At 39.9% G+C, this 23,112-nt stretch overlaps 1 protein-coding gene across 1 annotated transcript in view; it reads right to left on the bottom strand.

Annotated features, from left to right (window-relative positions):
• The window catches only part of dcc (DCC netrin 1 receptor), a 339,659-nt gene that overhangs the window by 44,071 nt on the left and 272,476 nt on the right, over positions 1–23,112 (bottom strand). The window contains exons 23-25 of the mRNA XM_039615624.1: positions 14,314–14,470; positions 12,086–12,309; positions 11,647–11,763 (exon numbers count right to left, since the gene is read on the bottom strand). Of these exons, the coding sequence (XP_039471558.1) occupies positions 11,647–11,763; positions 12,086–12,309; positions 14,314–14,470 (498 nt within the window). The remainder of the gene's footprint in view (positions 1–11,646; positions 11,764–12,085; positions 12,310–14,313; positions 14,471–23,112) is intronic.

The raw sequence follows: 23,112 nt of genomic DNA, 5'->3' as shown, positions 1-23,112 counted from the left end.
TCTTTATCCTGTCTTCCTTCTCTCTCCTCAAGCGGTCACATAAGATGGCCCCGCCCCTCCCTGAGCCTGGTTCTGCCGGAGGTTTCTTTCTGTTAAAAGGGAGTTTTTCCTTCCCACTGTCGCCAAAGTGCTTGCTCTTAGGGGGTCATTTGATTGTTGGGTTTTTCTCTGTATGTATTATTGTAGGGTCTCCCTTACAGTATAAAGCGCCTTGAGGTGACTGTTGTTGTGATTTGGCGCTGTATAAATAAAACTGAATTGAGTTGAATTGAATGTCAAACAAGCAACGCATAAAGATGAGTGGGCCAAAATTCCTCCAGAGCGATGAGAGACACTTGCAGTCAAACAAAGGTTGTTTTCCAAACTAATGAAGCAAAGAGTACTGCAGAGAAACCTGAAACAACTGTCTTTTTGACATGACTGTAAAGCTGCACAGCATCATTCACATGTTAGAAGACATTACATTTCAGACTCAGAGTATCACAAAAACAGCAGCAGCAGAATTCTAATACTATTCTAAACACTGTTATGGAACTATTATGACTACTATTAACAATATTTTTTTTTGCGTGGAAACCTGCATTTCAAACTTCACTAAGTATCCTGAATCATACCGTTCTAGTATTTTTATATCATGACAGCAAAGATGATTTTTCATCATGTATAGACTGCTCCCTTTGCAGCCATACATGAACTAGGAGACGTGGAAGTTCACTGCACTGAAGAACAGCAGTAAAGCATCTGCATGTACATATCCATGGTAACCAAAGAGCTATGCCGTTGGTCAGAAAGGCAGGAGCATAAGAAGCACGATCTGTGGTGGAAGAAGTTTTTTTTTTTCTTATAATGTCATAGTGTTAATGATGTCATCAGCAGCCCTGTAACAGTCCCACCGACTGTAAAGCAGACAGTCAGTCAGAGCCAACAGAGTTCATATTGTGACCTTGAGAGGAAACTGCAGGGACTCAAACTCACTGAGACTGATTACACTGCCTCAGGTCTACACACACACACACACACACACACACACACACACACACACACACACAGTGCTTCTTCAAGCTGTTGAAGATAAGAGGCACCCGTCAGTGTTTGTTTGTTTGTTTGTTTGTTTGTTTGTTTGTTTGTTTGTTTGTTTGTTTGTTTGTTTGTTTGTTTGTGTTTGTGTTTGTGTTTGTGTGTGTGTGTGTGTGTGTGTGTGTGTGTGAGTGTGGTGCACATATTTCTCTCTTTGTCTCTATCCAGCTGTGTCTTTTTTACGCACATCCATTCAGGCTGGAGGTGAATTCAGCATTGTGTTTCTGAATATAAATGAATGTTTAATAAGGAAAAAAATGTGTTCAAAAGAAAACATTTGCAACAGCCCATTTCTGTTTTCTACAAAAATATTTTCAGTGTAATACTGAATTAAAGGCTCACCAGCCCGCTGTAAGGAAATCAATCCAAAAAAAAAAACCCATAAGAAAGAAACATGACTGAAGGTTTAACATTTTGTTGTGAACAGTTTTCTCCGTTTTTGTTTTCATCAATGTTTTGTCATCACGGTTTCTCAAAAGAGGATAGATAAAAGATCTGGGGAATAACAATGCTTATAAAGATATTTTTCTTACTAGTCATTATAATAATTGTGAAGATTATTAAATTGATATTTTCAACACTTTGTGAAACACACTTATTCGACTTGAATGAGAATAAATTGTGTAAACTGGTATGGGGCTTTTCAGATGGTAGGATGACAAATGAGCAGTGTAACTGTATAGCTGGAGGACTTGCTGAGTTTCAGTCAGTGTCAAAAACAAACAGATGGTAAATTACACAGATTCATAAAATATTGAATCAAATGTACTTTTTTCATTACTTTTACTACAGAGTTCTCTTTACCCTCTCAAAGTTATTGGATGGTGTGCAGGACTTCGCCCAACCACTCTCCGTGTGATTTGTGTTCAACAAGTCCCTGGGGGCGGGGGTGTTCTGTGTGGAGTGCTTTGGTGTATGCAGCGTCTGGCCCATTGCTACAGACTATTCAGTCCTTGTGCAACCATAAGGAGAGCTTGGTATACACTGGGGCCAAACTAGTTCCCAGTCAGAGTTGGACATCATCCCTTTGCCCTTTGTCAAAGATTTGTTGTGTGGAGCTTTCTGATCTGGTGACCTCAGGTTCACATATCTGCTTTCTCCAGGTGACCTGGCCCTGTTGGCTTCATCAAGTTGTACACTTCCTCCAGGCCAGAATGTCCACTCGTGGTTGGGAATGAGGTGCTTCCCCAGTCTTGTTGGTCTTTTTTTTTTTTTTTACAAATAAGTGTATTGCATTGTGTAAGTGGGGAAGTGTATTGGTACCAGTCTATTGTTGTAAGGATAAGACATCAGCTTCCTCTGAAGAGGTCCTGAGCGCAGCCTTAGGATGAGGAGCTGAGACTTTCAGGTGGAGCTTAGAGTATAGCTACTGCTCCTCCACATCAAAGCAAGACAGTTGAGGTTTTTCAGGCACCTGACCAGGATGCATCCTGGACACACCCCAGGTGTTTTATATCAGTTTTACCAGTTGGAAACCCCGGGGTAGACCCAGGACACACTGAACAGATCATGTCTCCTGACTGACTTGGAAAGGCTTTGTTGTGCAGCAGATAGAAGCTGGAGGAGGTGGGTGAGAAAAGGGAGCTCTGCTTAGACAGTTCCCCAAGGAACCCAGACCTGAATACTGAATCAGGGCTAGAAAATAAATGGATGGATGGATGGAAAATCCTGCACAAAAACACACATGTCAATAAAGATTTTTAAATTCAATTCTAACTGTCAAAAGAGACAGATGGCCAGTTTTCTTCTGCCTCCTGCTTCTTCCTCTTTGAAACCCAGAGGTTATTACACTAAACCATCATCAATACCAGGATCGATCAGACAGTATTGATAACAGCAGGGCTGTGATCAGCAGCTTTAGGAGGTGTGTGTGTGTGTGTGTGTGTGTGTGTGTGTGTGTGTGTGCTCATTCAAACAGAGTCAGGGTTTCATTACAGCAGCAGGACGACCAGAGATGAGCAAGTCTGGTCAATACACTTATTGGCGGAGAATATTGATGAGCTTGGTGCAGTGAGGTGGGGAGCTACAGGTTTATGGCGGTTTTGTGGGAGGGTGAGGAGGAGGCCAGAAATAAGAGGAGACAGAAATACAGATAGAGATCAGGAAAGAGGATATTTAAAAAGAAAATGCTGGTACATGAAGTCATGTAAAAAGAAAAAAGTAAAAGTCATAGAGAAATTAACTAGAAATCAAAAAGAGGAAGGAGAGATAAAGAAATCAGACAAAGAAAAACACTGAGCAAAAAAAGAGTTTGATCAAGAATGACACAAGCACACTGAGATGAAACCCAAATAAAACTGATAGAAAACTGTGAGAGTGAGAGAGGAAAGCCAGACCGGAGACACAAAGACACAGAAACAGCAGGTAGATATAGAGATCAGCACATCTGACGTCTGCAAAGCAGAGATGTTACAGCTGGGTTTAAAAAAAAATGAAAAAGAAAAATATTGAAGAGGCCTGGAGCTACTTTAGCAGAAGCAAAATACAAGAGACAGAAACAAAGAGAGAAACAGTGTGGACCCTGCAGGGGTTTAAGAATAACGCACATTCCACCAAATCAATTACAAACAATTTACTTAAATGTTCTCAATATTTTCCCCATTAAATAAAAACCAATCAAAATAAATCAAAATAAATAAAAGTAGTGCAGTCATTTTTACTATGACATTACAAAAACCTAAGCCATAGAAAGTGTGTTGAAAAACTATTTGCAATTTCAGCCAAATTGCCTTTTATGTTAATTTAATGTGCAAATGTTCTTAATGTATTTGTCAGTTTGCAGCTATCTTCATAATGAACGTATCAGTTGGATGTTCACTGACACTGACTTTATTCTGCATTTATTTTTTTCATGCTAAAATGTTCAGTCGTGGTTGTAGTTTGTTTTAATGCTAACACGGTTCCTTTGTTTACTGCAGCCTGTCTCCAGTCATAATAAGACATTTTTAAATTCTTTTAATTGAAATCAAAATTCTAGCACGAGAGTTTGGTCCTTGCACTTGCGGAGATATCCAATATGCCTCACAGACAGCAAGCCCCAGATCATGCCATCTGTTGGAACGCCACCATCCCTCCGTTTCCTCCTCTCCAATCCACGCCCTGCCCTTGCTGGCAGTTTTTTGGAGCAATCCTTCAACTTATGCCATCAGCACTTCTCAGTCCAGACAGCCATTCCCTTGATGGCTTACAACCCTCTTCAAGATCTAAGTTGCAATAAATCTTTTTTCATCATCTTTTTTTGAGACTTTGCACAACTGGGGCCCGCTGACTTCTGTTCAACAAAATGTTCAACAAATCGAGGTTCCAGTGACACGAGATAAAAGACACTGATATTTTAACCAAGATCACTATGTTTACCTAATCCTGATATAAAGTCCTCTCTTGCCTCAATCTTACGACACTCTTAGTATCATGATATAAGATTTGTGTTTTGTGTAGCTACATTAGATACTCCCTGTCCATAAAAAAGTTATCGGCATACAGTAGTATGAAAGAGTGTAAAATCATTCAGAATTATGTCTGTGAAGGTTCTCAGTCATCGTAGTCTAAGAAGCTTGGAAAGAAAAGCTTCTGGACTTCTTTAAGTTTCCTTGAAGACGTTTCATCTCTCATCCAAGCAGCTTCTTCAGTTCTAAGAGACACTGGTGGAGAGTCCCAGATTTTAAGCTCTATGGGAGTGTCCGAAGAGGGTCATGGACACAATAAAATCAATTGTGACCCGCACCCATTTTCACACCTTGGCTCGTGGGATTAGGTAGAGGTTCAATAGGGGTCCATGACCCTCTTGGGGACAATCCTATAGGGCTTAAAATCTGCGACTCTCCACCAGAATTCCTTTATAATTACACAGGAAAATGAGAAATAGGTACAGCGATTTATTAAAATGTGTAAATGTCTAAAAAACACATGTTCATCCTTTGAAATAGGTGCATTTTTATGCTGGAATGATTGATATGTTAAACTGGCTCAAACGAAAAACATTCCTGTGAAAACGGTCAGGTACCCGGAGTGGACTGAACATCAGTGAAAAAGCAGCCGATACTCAAAGAAAATCTTCAGAAAGAAAACCATCTCCCAATACCACTTTAAAAAAAATCACAAGGAAGTCTGGTTCCTTGGAAGCAAAATATAAAGAAATGAAGGGTGGCTCAAGACTTTTGCACAACATTGTAGATTTTTTTTTAACTATATGCGCTCGAGTTTGAAGATAAACAAATGTTAACTTGATTTTTATTACATTTTAGGTGTTTAGTGAATTAAATCTAACACAAATATGCTGCCTATTTAAACAGATTATTAATTTCTGGATTAATGAACTATGACTGTAACGTACACTTTCTTGTGTTTTTCAGTTCAATATCTTCTTTAACTTCCCTCTCCAAGAACAAAAAATGCCTTAAAGCTTTTCTATCTTTACAGAAAGAGAAACGGCATTTCTAAAAGATGCATTGCCACAGCTTAAAACAGAAAAGTCTTTGACAGAACTTCCATAAAACAATAAAATAAAAGGAAAATCTATGAAATGTGAAACATGACAGCAAATAAAAAAGATAGGAAGAGGGAAAAAATAGAATAGGAAACAGGTCTGAGTGTTGGCAGAGGAAGCCAGAGGGTTTTCCTGCTTTACGGTGACCCACATATCACAAACACCCACATTTATGTAAACTCACAGTCCTTGTCACATGCTAACAAGAATTATCACTCGACCGCTGACTCACTCTCTCCAGAAATAACCACACAGCATTATAACCTGGATGCTACGCTTCAGCTCAGTGACTCCAGTTTGTTACAACTGGGTTAAACAACAGCAGCAACTGCACATCAGACGAGGAAGAAATAAAAGAGAGAAAAGAGGACACAAATCCTTCAAGACATGCAGCCAGACTGAGAGCAGGGTAATTACAATGTGAAACATTCTGCTCACTGATGTGACTGAAAACATATTCACTCCACAGAGAGAGAACACCGTAATTAGACAACCTGCTCCTGTGCACAAAACTGGTTCATAGACACAATTTGGTATCATGGAGCATCAACCTGGTGGTGAAAGGAAACAGCTTTATACAAACAGCTGTTTAAAGTCAAGTGCCTACACTATGATCTCCACCCACAGTGCAATGGGTGCTGGGATAGGAGGAGGTGTCACTGCGACTGTGGAAGTGGGACAAAGTTGGTGCGAGGAAGAAGAGCCGATGAGGGTGATGCACATCAAACAGAATTTGACATAGTCTTAGACGGCTTTAGAGACTTCACAAGTGCTACAGTTAAAAGGTGTCTTATGGAAATGACAGGAGACTGGTGTAATTAAGGACTGCAAGAGCTTCTGAGGGTTATGATAAAAATGAAGGGATATGACATGTCTGAAGAAATACTGGAGGGGATGACTTGGACTGATTCTTTAAACCAGACTTAATATTCTTCTAATGGTGTTAAATGGTTTAAGTAAAAGATTTTAATCCTAAACCCTCAGTTTGCACTTTCCTAAATCATGTAACAAGAGGTAATCATTTGGGTGGGTTTTCTTTAATGGCAAGACTGGGGCGTTACAGTCACTTCATGTTTCTATGAAGATCTCAGCCTTGTTGGCTAAGCCATCACCTGTGTGCTGTTTGAGGGGATATTGTTTGACATACGTCTGTTTCATGTTTATGAGTACTGGTTGTGTTTGCTTATTGTAACCTACATTTTGGGTTATGACCATAACCTTTGTGGAATGTGTTTTAGGGAACTGCTGACACAGTCAGGCAGTCATAGCTGACAGACATTTCTAGGCATCAATGAAAATCACTGATTTTGTTTGGGATGTTGGTGCCTCACTGTTGGGCTAGAGCCTATTTTAGCTTTCATAGAGCAGGAGCTGGGGTACAGCCTGGACAAGCTGCCAGTGTATTGCAGACCCTCTCATCCAAATACTCAAATTTTAGAAAAAAAAATGATAGTGATATCAATAATCTTAAACTTGAGTTTTGAAATTAGGTGACCACAAATGAATGGCTGATGTCACAGTGGCCATGCTCCTTTTATCCACAGTCTTCTCTGAGAGGAACAGGGCCTTATGCTGTGAACTGAAAAGCTTCTACAAGGTTCTACCAACTTATTGTTTTTTTCCACAAAACTTAAGTTAAGAGTACTTAAGTCAATGAGTCATTTCTAAAACTTCCTAACTGCAAACTGCAAATCTGCCAAATTACACAGCAGTGATCACTAGAGACCTCTTTGCAGAATGTGCCTTTAAATGAATTTTAATATCGAAAACAGCCTGTTCTGATACAGGGACCACCACCCCAAAGAGAGTCAATGTATAGTCAAATTATCTTTGAGATATGATGATATCTGGAGAAAAACAGTAGTGAATGAGAGAGAAAATTCAGTTTGTGCCAAACTCCAGTGATTCTCTCTACCCTGATGACTCACTGTTACAGACTAATGCTTTAAATTCATCCAAACAGAGTGCAGGATTTAGGGGTCTGTTTTTAGATAGTGTGGTATGTATTACAATGAACGTCTTTAAAATTAAAGTTGTGCTCAGCAGCCAACCGTAAACTGCTGTTTAACTTCACCAGACTCCATTAGGTGGTTGTAGAACACTGAATTTAATGGCTCAGTACTCATTAATCAGTGTGAGTTACAAAGAAAAGTACAAATGCAATCATGTCTTCTGTAAAACTTCTACAGTCACAGGCGTGTTGACTGACTGAAGCTGCTCTTCTGTCTGATGTAAAACCCCTCATATGATCTGATCAGAGCCACTGCTGGAGTCCCACACTGTAAACCGAATCATTGAGGATTCACAGCAACATTCGTTTTTTTCCCCCCTTCATCTTGCCAACTCTCTTCCAGTTTTTCACTCCTTGCCTCTCCTTCCTCATTTTGTCTTTCCCAGGCTCATCCCCTCGTCACTGGCATGTCCTCAGATCTTCTCCCCCCCACTCTGTCCTCTGAGTCGTACTGAAGGAATGAACAGGCTAATTATCACTGTGAGAAAGTTGGTGCAAGTGTGAGCGCCTCGCTCTTCAACTTTGCTTTTGCCTTTGCCTGAAAAACTTTTTACATCTAAACCTCCCAAAGAAAGTTGGAAAGTCGAAGAAAGATGAACTCTCTGACTATCATCATCATCATCATCATCACCCTAAGGCAACTGACCACTGGAGACATGATCTGGAGGTACCATGTGGTAGCTCAAGAACCAATAGAAAGAGCAATGACGTATATTAAGCATAATGTAAAATACGTTCAGTTGAGTATACTCCCAAGTTAATCTGAGAAACTGTAGAGCTCTTTAAATACACATGATTTTCACATTTTCAGTCACAGATTTTCATGAGCCATCAAATGTGACTTTATACCTGGGTTGCCCAATATGGTAAAAGAAGAAAAATCATATCTCACTAGCTTTAGATTGAAATACCATACCATGTTCTACGTTTTGCTAGCAGCTATGAACAAATTGAGTGGCTCTTCTGTATGTACGATTTCACAACTACCAAGCACTTTGACTGAAAATTAAGTGTCCTGCAGTAGAAGAAATGATGGCATCAAAACCAAGTAATATTGTCAAAATTCCCATATTCTTAGTAGAAGCTTAATTATAATAAAATAATGGCTATATTGTCAGGTTTCAAGGGCGAGTGCCATGAACCTTAAAACAAATTGTAGCAACTAGATAAGGTGGATAAGGACTAAAGCACCACGAGGCTGAACAAACCTGACCACACCATCAGAAGATCCATGAACTTATATTCGACCCAATTTGGTAAACTTAGAGCTAAACCAGTTCTCAGGAAAGGAGAAGGCTAAAAGTTTGTGTTGCCCAAGACATACAAAAGTTTAACACTGGATAATGACAATCAATTTACTGATGAATCTAAGTCAGAGCTTAGTTGCTTAGTTGAGAGAATTTTGTAATGCTGTCCATCAAATCCAATCCTTTGGGGGTTTATTAGTCCATAAAACAATTGATATCAATAATAATCACTCATTGCATATCACCGATGAACAGAAAGTAATCAAAGCATCAGGGCTTTTGCAGTTGTGTGAATAAGTGCATATAAAATCTCTGGTGGACTACTAACCTAGAAAAAAAATAGAAAACTATGCAAAAAAGAAAAAGAGTCCCGCATGGATCTCAAACTCATGTCTCCTGGGTAGAAGTCATCTGATTTATGCCACTACCGTCCCTCCATCCTCCTTAAAAGGAATTTAGTCGCTCTTTCAAAGATCAAACACTCTTAGTTTGACTGTGAGAATCAGGCCATCATAGCTGAACTACCGAACGGCAATGATATGCAGAAGAAGAGAACTACTTGGAAGAAGTGAGAAAAGGAATAGACGTCAGACCAGTGGAAATCAGGGCTTTGGTCTGATAGGAACTTTGGTTTTATGTGTTTGTGGGATCTAGAAAAGGAGGTTCCTGCTGCGAAGCATATGGTGAAACAATGCTCACACCATCCCTGGGAACACTATTTGTTTTCAGCAGGACAATGAGCCGCAACAAACCTCCAGGCTGTGAGGGCTGCATGACCAAGGAGGAGAGCGATCGACAGGCAATGCTTTGAGCTCTAAACAATCATGATAAATACAAGAGCTTAAATGATTGTGAAGCCACTCCAAAAGTGTCTTAAATCCACAGTCTTCCAGATGTCCACTGGGGGGCGACTCCTGTAGTTAGAAAACGCACTTCAGGCTATTAAGAATTCTAATGAAAAATAACTCTCAGCTCTGGTGCACTCTGACCTCAATAAACACTTTTCTGATGAGTGTGTGCTCCCCAATCACTAGTTATGAGTCTTATTAAAGAAAACACAAAGTTTATTTTATAAATTAAGGTCCTAATTAAAGTAAAAACATTTGGTTAAACCGGGGTATGTTCATTGAGTGAAAAAAAGCCTCACATTTGAAGCTTTACAATAAACCAGGGGGGGATCTCCCAGAAGCTATGTTCATCATTTATATACAGTCTGTGATTCCAACAATTCAATCAGACTAATTGGAATCACTGAACTGGACCTTTAGTGCTCTAGTGCTGGGTGACCGTGGCGCAGGGAAGCGCATCTGTAACCGGAAGGTCGCCGGTTCGATCCCCGGGCTCTCTGTCCTGTCGTTGTGTCCTTGGGCAAGACAATTTACCCTACCGCCTACTGGTGTTGGCTTCTGTCAGTCTGCCCCAGGGCAGCTGTGGCTTCAACTGTAGCTTGCCTCTACCAGTGTGTGAATGCGAGAGTGAATGAATAATGGAATTGTAAAGCGCTTTGGGTGCCTTGAAAAGCGCTATATAAATCCAATCCATTATTATTATGGGGCATCCTTAATGCAATTATCTGACAAATAAAATGGTTTGTGGTAAAGTTAACTGCATGAGCAGACCTCAGAGAAGTCTAGTACTATATTAGCAATATATGTGTTTTACCTGTACAGTTATTAGGATCCAACTTGCTAACCAAGTTAGCATTTCTAGCTATAAAAAAAAAAAAAACAATCAAACAAACCCATGGCAGAGACCAAAATGCTTCAAAATGGGACTTCACATATTAAAGGTTAGCGTCATAGTAGCAATATTCTAAGGAGCTTGGAAAGAAAAGCGTCTGGACTTCTTTAAGTTGCTTGAAGACGTTTCACCTCTCATCCGAGAAGTTTCTTCAGTTCTAGGGTCAAATGGTGGAGAGTCCCAGATTTAAGCCCTGTGGGAGTGTCCCCCCCGAGAGGGACGATGGACCCCCTGATGATCCTCTACCTAATCACATGAGCCAAGGTGTGAAAATGGGTGTGGGTCACAATCAGCCAAGGTTTCGGGTGAGCTCATTGTGAAACCTGGCCCCACCCTATCATGTGATTTCCTGAGGTGAGATGGCCCAGGATGTGAGTGGGTGTTAAGGCGTCTGGGAAGGGATCTCAAAACTGGATTATAGATGGCAGACAGTTGGTGTCGTAAACCACCGCCTCTGTTCAAAGATGGTCGCTCACAGTGGACATAGATGGCCTCTTTCACTCCTCTTTCAAACCATCTGTCCTCTCTGTCCAAAATGTGAACATTGGCATCCTTGAAAGAGTGACCTTTGTCCTTTAGATGCAGATGGACTGCTGAGTCTTGTGCCGTGGAGGTGGCTCTTCTATGTTGTGCCATGCATTTATGAAGTGGCTGTTCGGTCTCTCCAGTGCAGAGAGACCAAACAGCCAGACGAGGGTGTAGCGAGGAATGCCCAGACCTCTACATTGGAGAGACCAAACAGCCACTTCACAAACTAAAGGTCAAAGGTCACTCTTTCGAGGATGCCAATGTTCACATTTTGGACAGAGAAGACAGATGGTTTGAAAGAGGAGTAAAAGAAGCCATCTATCTCCACTGTGAGCGACCATCTATGAACAGAAGAGGTGGTTTACGACACCAACTGTCTGCCATCATTTGACCCTAGAACTGAAGAAGCTTCTCGGATGAGAGGCGAAACATCTTCAAGCCCCTTAAAGAGGTCCAGACGCTTTTCTTTCCAAGCTCCTTAGACTACGATGACCTGGATGACTGAGAACCTTCACAGACATAGTAGCAATATCCATATATTCTGTTGCATTACTTACGTGTGTTGCTCGGCTGCGAGTCCATGGGAATCATCATTTTGCTTCGAGTTCCTCTCCTGGCAGCCAGGGAGCGCTCCAAAGTGGAGATACTGCTGGAAACCTCATCAGCGTCTGCTCCTGGAACATCGCAATCAAAACCCAATCAGGGATTCAAACATCTTCATTAGGATTAGGATTTAGGCTTAGTGCTCCATTTTCCATTTGGAAAAGACCTTTATTTGATACTTTTGTGTTTTTATCATTATTAATTAGGCCTGTTTACACAGCTAATTAAACCAAGATTCATAACGCATTTATCTTAAATGTAATGATGTTAAATAAAGAGGAACTATAACATTATATCTAATTAAACACTTAAAAAATATGAGTGTAACTAAATGAGGCTTTGCTATACACATTATATACTAAATTGATTGGTAAATGAGAATCAGAGCTGTACCTGAGTGGCTGCTTTTGCTGCCCATCTGGCTCTCCGATTGGCTGTGTGCCACCTGGGGGAGGTCCTGGCAGGACTGGATTGGTGAATCGTGGCCAGACGGTGCAATGCTGGGAGCTTTCTCCATATTCTTCATCTCCATCTCCTCATGGTGGATCCAGAGGTCTGGAGGCCGCAGGTCCTTCTGGCTGCCCTTCCTCTTACTGGCACTGTGGCTTGCTCTCTTCCTGCACAGAGAAACGCACCGGGGAGGAGGGTCAGGAGAAGAAAACACTCCATCCATCAGCGTTTATTTCCACTAAATGAAAGTACTGTGAGGTGGAGAGGGCTGTGAATTCCCCACCTGTACCCAAATCTGATCATCTGGATCATAAAACAGTATGACTTCAAACGAATTTTGGCTTAATGTCTTGAACTGCCTTGAACTCTTGAAGATTGTGAAACAAGATTATGTTCACTGAAATGTGAAGGGGAGAATTATGAAATTATACTGACAATATAAATTGAATTATACAGAAACTCAATGAACCAACAAATCATTTCTACTTGTGGCTGTATTTTTGAGGGGTTTTCCTGTGTTTCAAATCATTAAAGATGTTTTTGGTTTTTTAATGCAGCATGTTGAGCTCTCCTAGCCACCGTATGAGATCATGAACAGGATTACAATAAAGGTGGACTAAAGGAAGGAAGATGAAATGAATCCAGTTTATTAGTGTATTATATGACCCTGATTTTAATTTGATGAACTATATAAATAATCATTTTGACTAAAACTAAGAAAAGTAATAAAAATTATAATTTCATGAACAAAAACTGGACTGAAATTGTTCATCCATCCATTATTTTTTGCTTATCTGAAGTTCTGTCCCTGTAGCAGTGGGCTAAGCAGGGTATTTTTCTCCCAAGCAACATTCTCCAGTTCTTCCTGCAGGAATCCCGAGGAATTCCCAGGCATACAGACTTCATAGTCTCCCCACTGGTTTCTGAGTCTCTTTCCAGTCGAGTGTGCTCTGAAAAGCTCCAATGGGAGGCACCTCGGAAGCATCATGACCAGATACAGATGCTTGAACCACCTTAAGTAGCTCCTTTGACACAAAGAAGCAACGCCTCTACTCTGAACTTTCTCCAGACTGATATTATGAGCAGTCCAATGACACCACCACACTGATTCTTGTTGTCCTCCGAGTGGTTGATTATCTTTGTTTAGGATTTGTGTTCACATATGGCAGGCTAATAATGGTACCTTCATATCTAATGGACCACCATCCTTTAGCTTCTGTCTGTTTAATTTGGGAGAACAGAACAAAGGTGGAGGGAGAACATCTGGTGATACAGTGAGTATCAGGAGGGAATACTGTTTCCCTTTGACAACGATAGAACTGAGTTAAAGGTATGATCCTGATGCTAGTTATACTAATGACCTGAGAGGATTTCTTCTGGTCGATGTTTGGTGTGTTAAGATTTGACATCGAAACTGGAAGAACAAGTGGCTCCAACTAGAACTTCCAGGGATCCAGCGATCCAAACAGGTGGGCTTCACAGCGCTTCACAAAGACCTTAACCAGTGAGTGATGTCACAGCAGCTACATCGATCTTTTTTATATGTTCTATAGCATGATGTAGGTTAGCACTAATGCTAGTGGAGCACGCTACAATTACAGGTTGACCTCTGGTGGCTTTTTGTGAAGTAGCCACAGAAAATGTGATGTATATTGGTGCCTGCAGTGGTCGACCATCACTGATGCACCCACAGTGGAAGACATATTGATTTGGGGGATGGAAATGCAAACACAGTTGCATTTCTTACAAATCGGTTCAAAGAGGCTGGAAGTCGAGTTTAAAGGCAGACTGCCATTCCTGCTGTAACAAAAGTCATCTGTATGAGTTGACTTCTAATAGGTGGTTTTGAAACAGTAAATAAAACCTCTTGAGCGTGTTTATAAAAAGAAAACTATGAGAAAAAAAACTACAATGAAATAACGTTAAAACCTGATGAACTGACATTCCTGGGACGATAAAGTCTAAACGGAGAGGTCTAGCTGAGGTTTTTGCTGGCTGGGTTATTTGTGATTTGGTACATATATTCAGACCTGTGTGAGCTGGCAGGGACATTAATTTCAAAGTAAATCTCTGTGAAAAAAAACAAGACATGCAGGGCAGCTCATTAACCATCTGCCTCATTACAGTGACAGCCGTTTATTGCCATCACACAGATGAATGAAACATCTTACTTCCTCTGCTGGGCGGAGGAGCGCCGTGTGCAGATGAGGGCCACGATGACAACCACGACCACGGTGACGGCTCCCACAGAAACCACAATGATGACCAGAAGGTTGCTGTTCTTCTGAGGGGTGCCGTGAGGGGGACGCATCTGACCAATGGGAGACTCTGGAATATATACAAGAAGAGAGGCAGAAGTTAGAAACATGAATAAATACACACTGAAATCTGTATATTCAAAATGCATATACTAATAGGACATCAGTTTATAAAGTTTATGCCATTTTTACTGTGAATTCATTATGTATAAGAAACATTTTTTCTGAAACCTTCACCTACTAAAATGCTTGATTGTAGCCAACATTAAAATTGGGACAGTAAATTCTCTCTATATATTGTAATATCTCAGGGAAATCATTCATGCTAATTACCTTTTTCCCCCCTCAACAGATCTATTAAACCAACTAGATTTCACCAGAAGAAAAAAGCTGTTTCATACATTTTGATGACTGCTGATGACACAGTTATATTCAATTCAGTTTTATTTATATAAACTCACAATAACAGCTGCCTTAAGGTGCTTAAATATGAAAATGAGAGTTTTCACAGAACTCAATGAAATCCCATTAAAAACAAAGTACACTATCACCGCTTCCATAGGGTTAGGGTAACAGTCAAGTGCTGCTAATCAAATGAATTTGATTAACTGATCACCAGCAAGTGTTAGCACCTAAATAAATGCAGACGTTTTGGCAGTTTGCTGATCAGGAGTATTCAGAGAAGCAATTATTGCTCTATTCAGAGAAGGTTAATTTGACATCCATCATTCTCCAATGAGAAAGATTATTTACAGTTCAATTCAATTCAATTTAATTCAACCTAAGGTCACATGGTGACAGTATAATTAGAAAAAGACTGAACAAGTATGACTTGTCTGGAAGGATTACGAGGAGAACCCCTTTTGTTAGCTAAGGAGAAGATGGCAGCACAGCTTAGGTTTGTAAGGTTCTAATTTGAATAAACCACAAGATTTCTTGATTTCTTCAAGATTTTGACAGACGAGACCAAAGTTTGCCTCAATGAGCTGAAGCAACGCTGTGAAGAAGACTGATCCAAAATTCCTCCTCAACAATGTGAGGGACTAAAGTCATCAGGAAAACGATTCTTGCTGAAAATGGCTGTAAAGCTATTAAATCATGGGGTGTACTTAATACTTCATAGCACCTTTCACATGACTGTTATATGTCTTGTCTATTCGGAGTCCATGCTTTACTTCTCAACACAGTGCTGGAAGATTTTTTTGTTTGCTCTGGACATTTTCAGGACAGTGTTAAAATCAACCAAATTATATAAATTGAAGCTGCGTGAGGTAATTAGTTAGTTAGTGCATAACTTTGTTTTCTAAGTGAGATGGCACATGATACTTACGATACCATTCACATTATTTTAATTGTCATTATCGTTGTCAATGCACAGGGCTATTGTGAGTACTCTATGCACTATAAAATATTTTATAGTGCATTTCTACATTATCATATGAAGATAAACATGATAATAAAACTGAATCATTTATTTTTTTCTATTAGAGGAAGATTGAATTTTACTGAAATTTAAATTTGGTTTTACCTTTTTCTTAATATCATGTGGAAAGCAGAACGGGAAGGGTAACCATACTACGTTGATATACCGAAACAAATTAGGCAAATTGCTACATTTAACTGCTCCACAGTCACATTTCCATATCTGTTTTAGTTGTGTAACCAATATATGTTATTCCACGATACCCAAAATTGAGACAAAGGAAAAAGAAGAACCCCATAGTGGTTTGACTGGACTGAAAACACAAAGCTACGGCTGTTGCTGCTTTACCGATCAATACACAGTGTGTGTATGAGTGTATGACAGGTGTAAAGGGAAAGAGGGGAATTGATGACACGCTCTGTCATTCATTAACTCGACCTTGGAGCAGAGAGAGGGAGAAAATAGGAAACACATAAGGGGCATGAAGTCCAAATGCAGAGGCGAGGGAAGTGTGTTAAAGAGGGAGGAGCTGGAGAGGTGGAAAGAGAAGAGGAAAGGAAAACGCAGGAATGGAGAGACAATAAAATGACTGAGAGGGGAGAGAGAATGAAAGAAAAAGAAAGGGAGAAGATGGATGAACAGAATATCAAGAGAAATGTGTGCAAAGAGAAAGACAAAGGGAAAGAGATAGCAGGGCACTTTTCCTCTTTCACCTTCTCTCTCCATTTGCTTGTCTCTGTCAATGAAAACCACAATCCATCAAAGCTTACGGCCACAGCACAGAGGCTACAACACCACCTTCTTTTCCTTTTTAAAGTACAATTTCATCATCTTTCTTCCTTTTTTTTCTTTTTTAATGCTTTATTTAACTTCAAACAGAATTCTGAGCGTCAGCTGACGCAGCTTCTGCTTTCATTGTTTTGCGAGAGCAAAGGTTATGGGGTAATTAAAATATACTAAGTTCAACCTTTGATGTCACCAGAACAAATGATGACAGTTCAACTTCTTTTTTGACGAAAGCGTCAGCCTTCAGGTCTGAAAACTGCAGATCCTCAAGTGGCCATGTGACGCTGGTTGTTAAAATGCTCAGTTTCATGGATGGATAAAAGCACGTACATTTTTATGGACAGTATGACCTTTATGACCTTTATAACAGCTGTACAATCATGCTGTAGAGAGGGCAATAGCGAATTCATGTGTGCTGTTTGTGCCTTTTAGAGTATTTTAATTGATCTGATTGCCAAATATAATGTTTTCCTGTTTGGTGCTATCAAGGAAGATTATGCTTCAATTTTTGTGAGTAAAATTGTAGAATTTTTACTGTCTACCACAAACATGTACTAGACCCCTGCTGGCATTAACTGATAGATTAGCGCTTGATTTTATTCTACACATGTGATCACATCTGGCTCCTAAAATCAAATGTGGTGGCTGGTGAAACGCTAATGTTGAGGCTTCAAAATGTAGAGTCCAGAAACCAATGGTTAACGTCAGTTACATTCATGGGTTATATACAGGCAGCGTGATCTCAATCCTCTACTGACCAGGATCTGTCACTGTGGTAAGAAGATAGGGATGCCTGTGGAAAATCTTACCTTCTAACATTTTGTGTGAAAAATGTGCATTTCAATCCAAACCAAGTAGTTTTGGTGATTAAAACTAACTAAAAACAAAATCTGACAATAAAATGTCCAAAAGATCAAATGAAAAAATAGCAGATCTACAAAGTCCTGAAAGTCTTGTGATTGATGACAGTACCTTCACCTCACTCACACTGCAACCACGTTGATTGCTTTGAATTTTTCCCCAGTGGTTAAAAATGATAACAACTGTTCCTAAATGACAAGTTAAACATGTGAAAGTGTAGATAAAAATGATTTAAATCAAGTCATTTACCTACCCTCCTTCATCACCTGTTAATCAGCATTTGCTTTTTGTGCAGATGTGGTACAGTTCTGTTTCTTTAGCACTTATCCACCCACTTCAGATGAACTCGGCGACCACAAAATGGAGAGAACTCAGCTAATTAGGTCTGATTTACACCTAACAATGTCACATAATTAAATTCATGCTACTCTAGCATGAAAAAACAGAACTGCCATCAGTAGGAGTCATTTGCTAACTTAAAATATTTGATAGATCTTGGGTATATAAAGATGTTTATGTTGTGGGAACAAGTTGGCTAAACTTCAGGTAACTTTCAGGTGTTTTCCTGTTATGCTAATGCATTCGCCAATTACTTGGTTAAACACTCGTTCCCACAAGCTGGATAAATGCTTAAAACATTTGTTCCCACAAGTTTAACCATTCTCAACATAAACAGCTTTGTAGAGCCAAGAGCTAAAACACGTGTTTCACAAGTCAAACAGAGAGACAAAATACTTGTTCCAACAATATGAACAAGTTGTTCCCGCGAGATAAGTAATTTGGTTCGACCAATAGATAAAACATCTTTTTCCACAAGTTCCTTCAACATAATGAAATTTTTCTCACAAGAGAAATACGTTGTTCCCACAGTACTCACAACTTGTTTCTCAAAAAAGAAACAGAGCTTTGTGAACACATAAAATATTTGTTTCTCACAAGATAAACAACTTGTTCCCACAATGACATGTCCGTGAGAAAAATACCTTGATCCCACAAGGTAAATAACTTGTGTGCATTATATCACTGCATACACATGTAGCTACATGACAGAGTAGATTAGTTTGTACAGAATAGCATTAATGTTTTTCTTGTTCCTATTTATACATTAATGACAACATGTGCAAGAAGGTTTAAAACTCTTGAACAATTCCTTGGATGTTTAATGGAAAGAACTGTGTCATCTGATGTTAACTAAAGGTAACCGTGGAGACAAAGATTTGATTTTAGTTAGTTGAATAGTAGTCTTCTGCTCAGCCGCTTATTGGCACCTTGTTAAATTTCATCTTAAAAAAGCTTTTTAGATTAAGAAAGATCATGGCAAAAATGTATTTCATCAAAGTAATAGTTTGGGTTTTTTTTTTTTTTTTTACAATAAATTACATTTTTATTGAGTATAAACTAGAAAAAGAGGACATAATTTTAAATAACAAACAGATGTGACAATAGTAGCAACTGACAGGAAGTCAAAACTGACCCGCGAGCAAAATGTATGTTACTGATGATAACAAGAGTGGTAACAACCTCTACTGAGATGCCCTTCAGCAAAGTAGCACAGGCCCAGAAGCTCAGAGAAACTGTGTAGAATAAATCACAAACTCTCGCCAGCTGAGTCAGTTTAAAGCCACAATGACACCAACAAATCAACACAAGGGCGACGGAGAGCACAGAAATCCTTGCAAAGCCCAGAAATCCAGCAGGGAAACGAAACTGAGCAGCTACAAAGATGACAACGCAAACAAAGACATCAAAATGCAGCGTGATTCCGATTAATTTTATTTTATAGCTTAAAGTTTATTCTTTGTAGACTGGAGCATGAAGCACTGTAGCACCGAAGGGACAAATCAAAGACAAGGTCCACCCCAGGGGGGAAAAAAATCTCTGTAGAGAAACCAGAGTATACACATCAATGAGGCTTTAATCTGAACATTACTGTCAGTCACAATAACATCATATTGGATAACATTTTGTCCTACTTTTACTATGTTCCTGCCACTGTTCATGAACAAGCAGGTTTTTTTCATTTGTTAAGTTTTAAAATTGAATAAATGAGCATTAAAAAACTTCAGAGAAATAAAGCAGTGCTGTCCTCAGTACCAGCAGAGAGACAAACGCAATACTATCATAGAGTCCAATTGCGTGCACAAAATTATTACTGAAGCCTCCTCAGTATTTAATTAAGGGTTGATGTTAATGTTTTACACTTTTTTATTGAGAAGGTCTCCTCCACAAGGGCTCAAATCTGTCCTTGTGCTCATGACCCCTCAGTCTCTGTTTCCTGCTCTGCTGTCTTTGACAGGTTTGAGCCTGTGACTCTGTCCTTTCTAAAGGAGACTGTTGGTCGTCTTAAGCCTGCAGGGTCTCCAAATGATGCTGTCCCTCCTCGACTTTTAAAAGAGGTGTTACCTACAGTTGGTCCTTTGGTTCTTGAGCTGGTAAACCATAGTCTGATGTCAGGCGTTGTCCCTAAAGATTTTAAGCATGCAGTAGTCAAACCCCTGATTAAAAAACCTGCTCTTGATCCTACGGTTCTTGCAAATTACAGGCCTATCTCCCAACTACCTTTTCTTTCTAAAATTCTTGAAAAGGTAGTTTACAGCCAAATAATGGCCTTCCTGGAAAAGCAAAATGTGTTAGAGGTTTTCCAATCTGGTTTTAAACCCTTTCATAGCAGTGAATCAGCCCTTTTAAAAGTTTTTAATGACATATTTTTAGCAACTGATGCTGGGGACTGTGTTGTTCTTGTGCTTTTAGATTTGACAGCTGCGTTTGATACTGTGGATCATGCCATTTTATTCTCTCGTTTGGAGCACTGGTTGGGCATTAGGGGCACAGCACTGGAGTGGTTTAGGTCCTACTTGCCGGGGCGAACTTTTTGTGTCAGTCTCGGTGACTATGTGTCGTCCTCCGCTCCTCTCTTGTGTGGTGTCCCACAGGGCTCAGTTCTAGGCCCCCTCCTCTTCTCTTTATATCTGCTTCCTCTTGGTTCTGTACTGAGAAAGCACGGCATTGCTTTCCACTTTTATGCTGATGACTGTCAGATCTATGTCCCTCTAAAGAAAAAAGGCAGATACCTTACACAGCCATTACTTCAGTGTCTCGACGACATTAAGGCTTGGATGTCTGTTAACTTTTTAAAATTCAATGATAAAAAGACAGAGGTAATGGTTTTTGGTAGCCCCACTGAGACCCCCAATGTGTATGTAGATTCCTTGGCCCAGTATGTTAAGCCAACTGTCACAAACCTGGGGGTCAAAGTGGACTGTGATCTGAAGTTTGAAAATCAGATTAAGGCAGTGGTAAAATCTAGCTTCTTTCACCTCAGCTGGCAAAAATAAAACCAATTCTTTCACGGCAGCACTTTGAGACAGTGATCCACGCCTTTGTTAGCACTCGACTGGATTACTGTAATGCACTTTATATTGGGGTCAGTGCATCATATATTAGTCATCTACAGAGGGTGCAAAATGCCGCAGCTCGTCTTTTAACTGGCACTCGAAAGTTTGAGCAAATTTCCCCTGTTTTAGCTTCACTTCACTGGCTGCCCATTTCTTTTAGAATTCATTTTAAAATTCTTTTATTTGCTTTTAAAGCTCTCCATGGCCTCGCCCCATCTTATCTCTCTGAGCTGCTACAGCCTAATACACCCACCCGCTCTCTCAGGTCAGCTGATCAGCTGCTCCTGAATCTACCAGGACTGGGCGTAAACTTAGAGGAGATCGTGCTTTTGCTGTAGCAGCTCCAAAACTGTGGAACGAGCTTCCTTTAGAGATTAGACAGGCCAGTTCTTTACCTGTTTTTAAGTCACTCTTGAAAACCCACCTGTTTACCCTGACCTTTGACACCACGTGAGATGTTGGTTTTTATTTTTATTTTATTTTTATTTTTATTTCAGTTGTTTTTAGGTGATTCGATGCTGTTTTATCTTGTTTTTTATTTTAATATAGGGCTGTTTTAATTTTATTTATTATGTGTTTTATTTATTTATCTTTGCTGTTTTCTGTTATTCTATTGTTTTAATGTATTTTCTGTGCAGCACTTTGTTCCTGTGCTGGGTATTTTAAAGTGCTTTATAAATAAAACTGGATTGGATTGGATTAATGTAAAACCTGTATCACGTGAACGGTTCTTTTGCAGGATCCTTAACTGAATCCTATGGAAACCACATGCTGTAAAAAAACTGCAACATCTCAGCAGTTAATGGATTGACCTTACACACAGATATGGACAGAAATAACTTTGCGTGTGGCACAGACAACATTACAAATCTTTTCATCCAATACTTTGGTTTACACACCTGCAAATCCAACACTTTTCCCAACAATTTGGTGTGTTTAGGTTTTCAGTATTTTCATCATATTAGCATATGAGCAAATATGTTAATCTCTCAGTTTAGGAATATAAACTAGTAAAATTAATATGCAATGCTTTCCATTAATGTATAAACATGAAAGCCATTTTTCTGAGGAGCAGAGAGAAAATGTCCGTGAAAATTTCTGAGCTACTTAAGTGAAGCTACAGGGGGTTATAAAAGATGAAGAAGTTAATGTTTTTGATTAAAACTCTTGAGATGCTGTTTCCCTTCACTTAAGACTGAGATATTTTTAAATTTAATAGCTTGGCACTGTGAGTGGAGAGGTATGGACCTCTCATCCCCGACAACTGCCAGCATCTACTTCCCAAGAGATACGAAGAGAAAACTGAGTAACTTTAGTGAATGAGTGGCAGCGCTGGAGGTCTTCGCTCGGTTGAGGCAATGTCAGTGGATCAGAACATCAGACTGCACAGAAGCTGTCAGACCTACAGAGCTGTGGCCCAATGAAAAGAATCCGAGGTGAATCTTCTCCTCAAGCTCATTTTTCAAGTGAGAGGGAGCTCTGCGACGTAAACGACGACACCGCGTTAAAGATGAAATACCGTTGAGCTGATGAACGAGGCCGCGACCTGCTCGACCCACAATAAAGCCGGAGGGGGACGGAGGTCAAAGAGGACGGATTTATGATCTCCTCCGGCAGCAGCAGCAGCAACTGCGCTGACAAAATGTCAGAGTCCATCTTCAGATACACACAAGCACACACGCTGCCCGACAGTGAGACCAGATATAGACCCTGACCTCTGACCTACCAGTGGAGGAGGAGTAACAGTCTTTCTCCAGCAGAAACGTGAGAGGACAGTTATCTAAGGAGCTTGGAAAGAATGATTATGATTACGACCATGGTTTATATCGTCAGCCACAGCTTTAGCTTTTATAGTGGTTTCAGCATTATTAGTCGCAGTAGTAGCGTAGTTTACAGCATATATAGTATTTTTATATGCATTAGTAGAAGTGGCATTAATACTGCAGACTGCATGAGTAAATTTGCTTTATAGACATTACTGATGTTCTTGGTATGATATTAGAGTCACCTTGTATTAAACATAGCTATTGTGTGCAGTCGGAAAAAAATCAATCTCTCTATGTGTTTAATATCAAACAGTAGTTGACCAAGCAGCACAAAACCCTAAAATGATGATTTTGACTTCCAGCAGTCAGCTCTCCTGTCATGCACAGCTGCTACTACACAGGTGCTGGATTAGCTGGGTCTAAATGCTCTCCGGTGGAGTACAGACTCTCCCAGGGGTTTTAAAAGTGGTATTTAAAGTGT

The sequence above is a fragment of the Oreochromis aureus genome, linkage group 7, assembly GCF_013358895.1.
Source record: "Oreochromis aureus strain Israel breed Guangdong linkage group 7, ZZ_aureus, whole genome shotgun sequence".
Classification (NCBI taxonomy): Eukaryota; Metazoa; Chordata; class Actinopteri; order Cichliformes; family Cichlidae; genus Oreochromis; species Oreochromis aureus.
The sequence above is the reverse complement of the archived record's forward strand: the minus strand, read 5'-3'. Positions and strand labels throughout refer to the sequence as shown.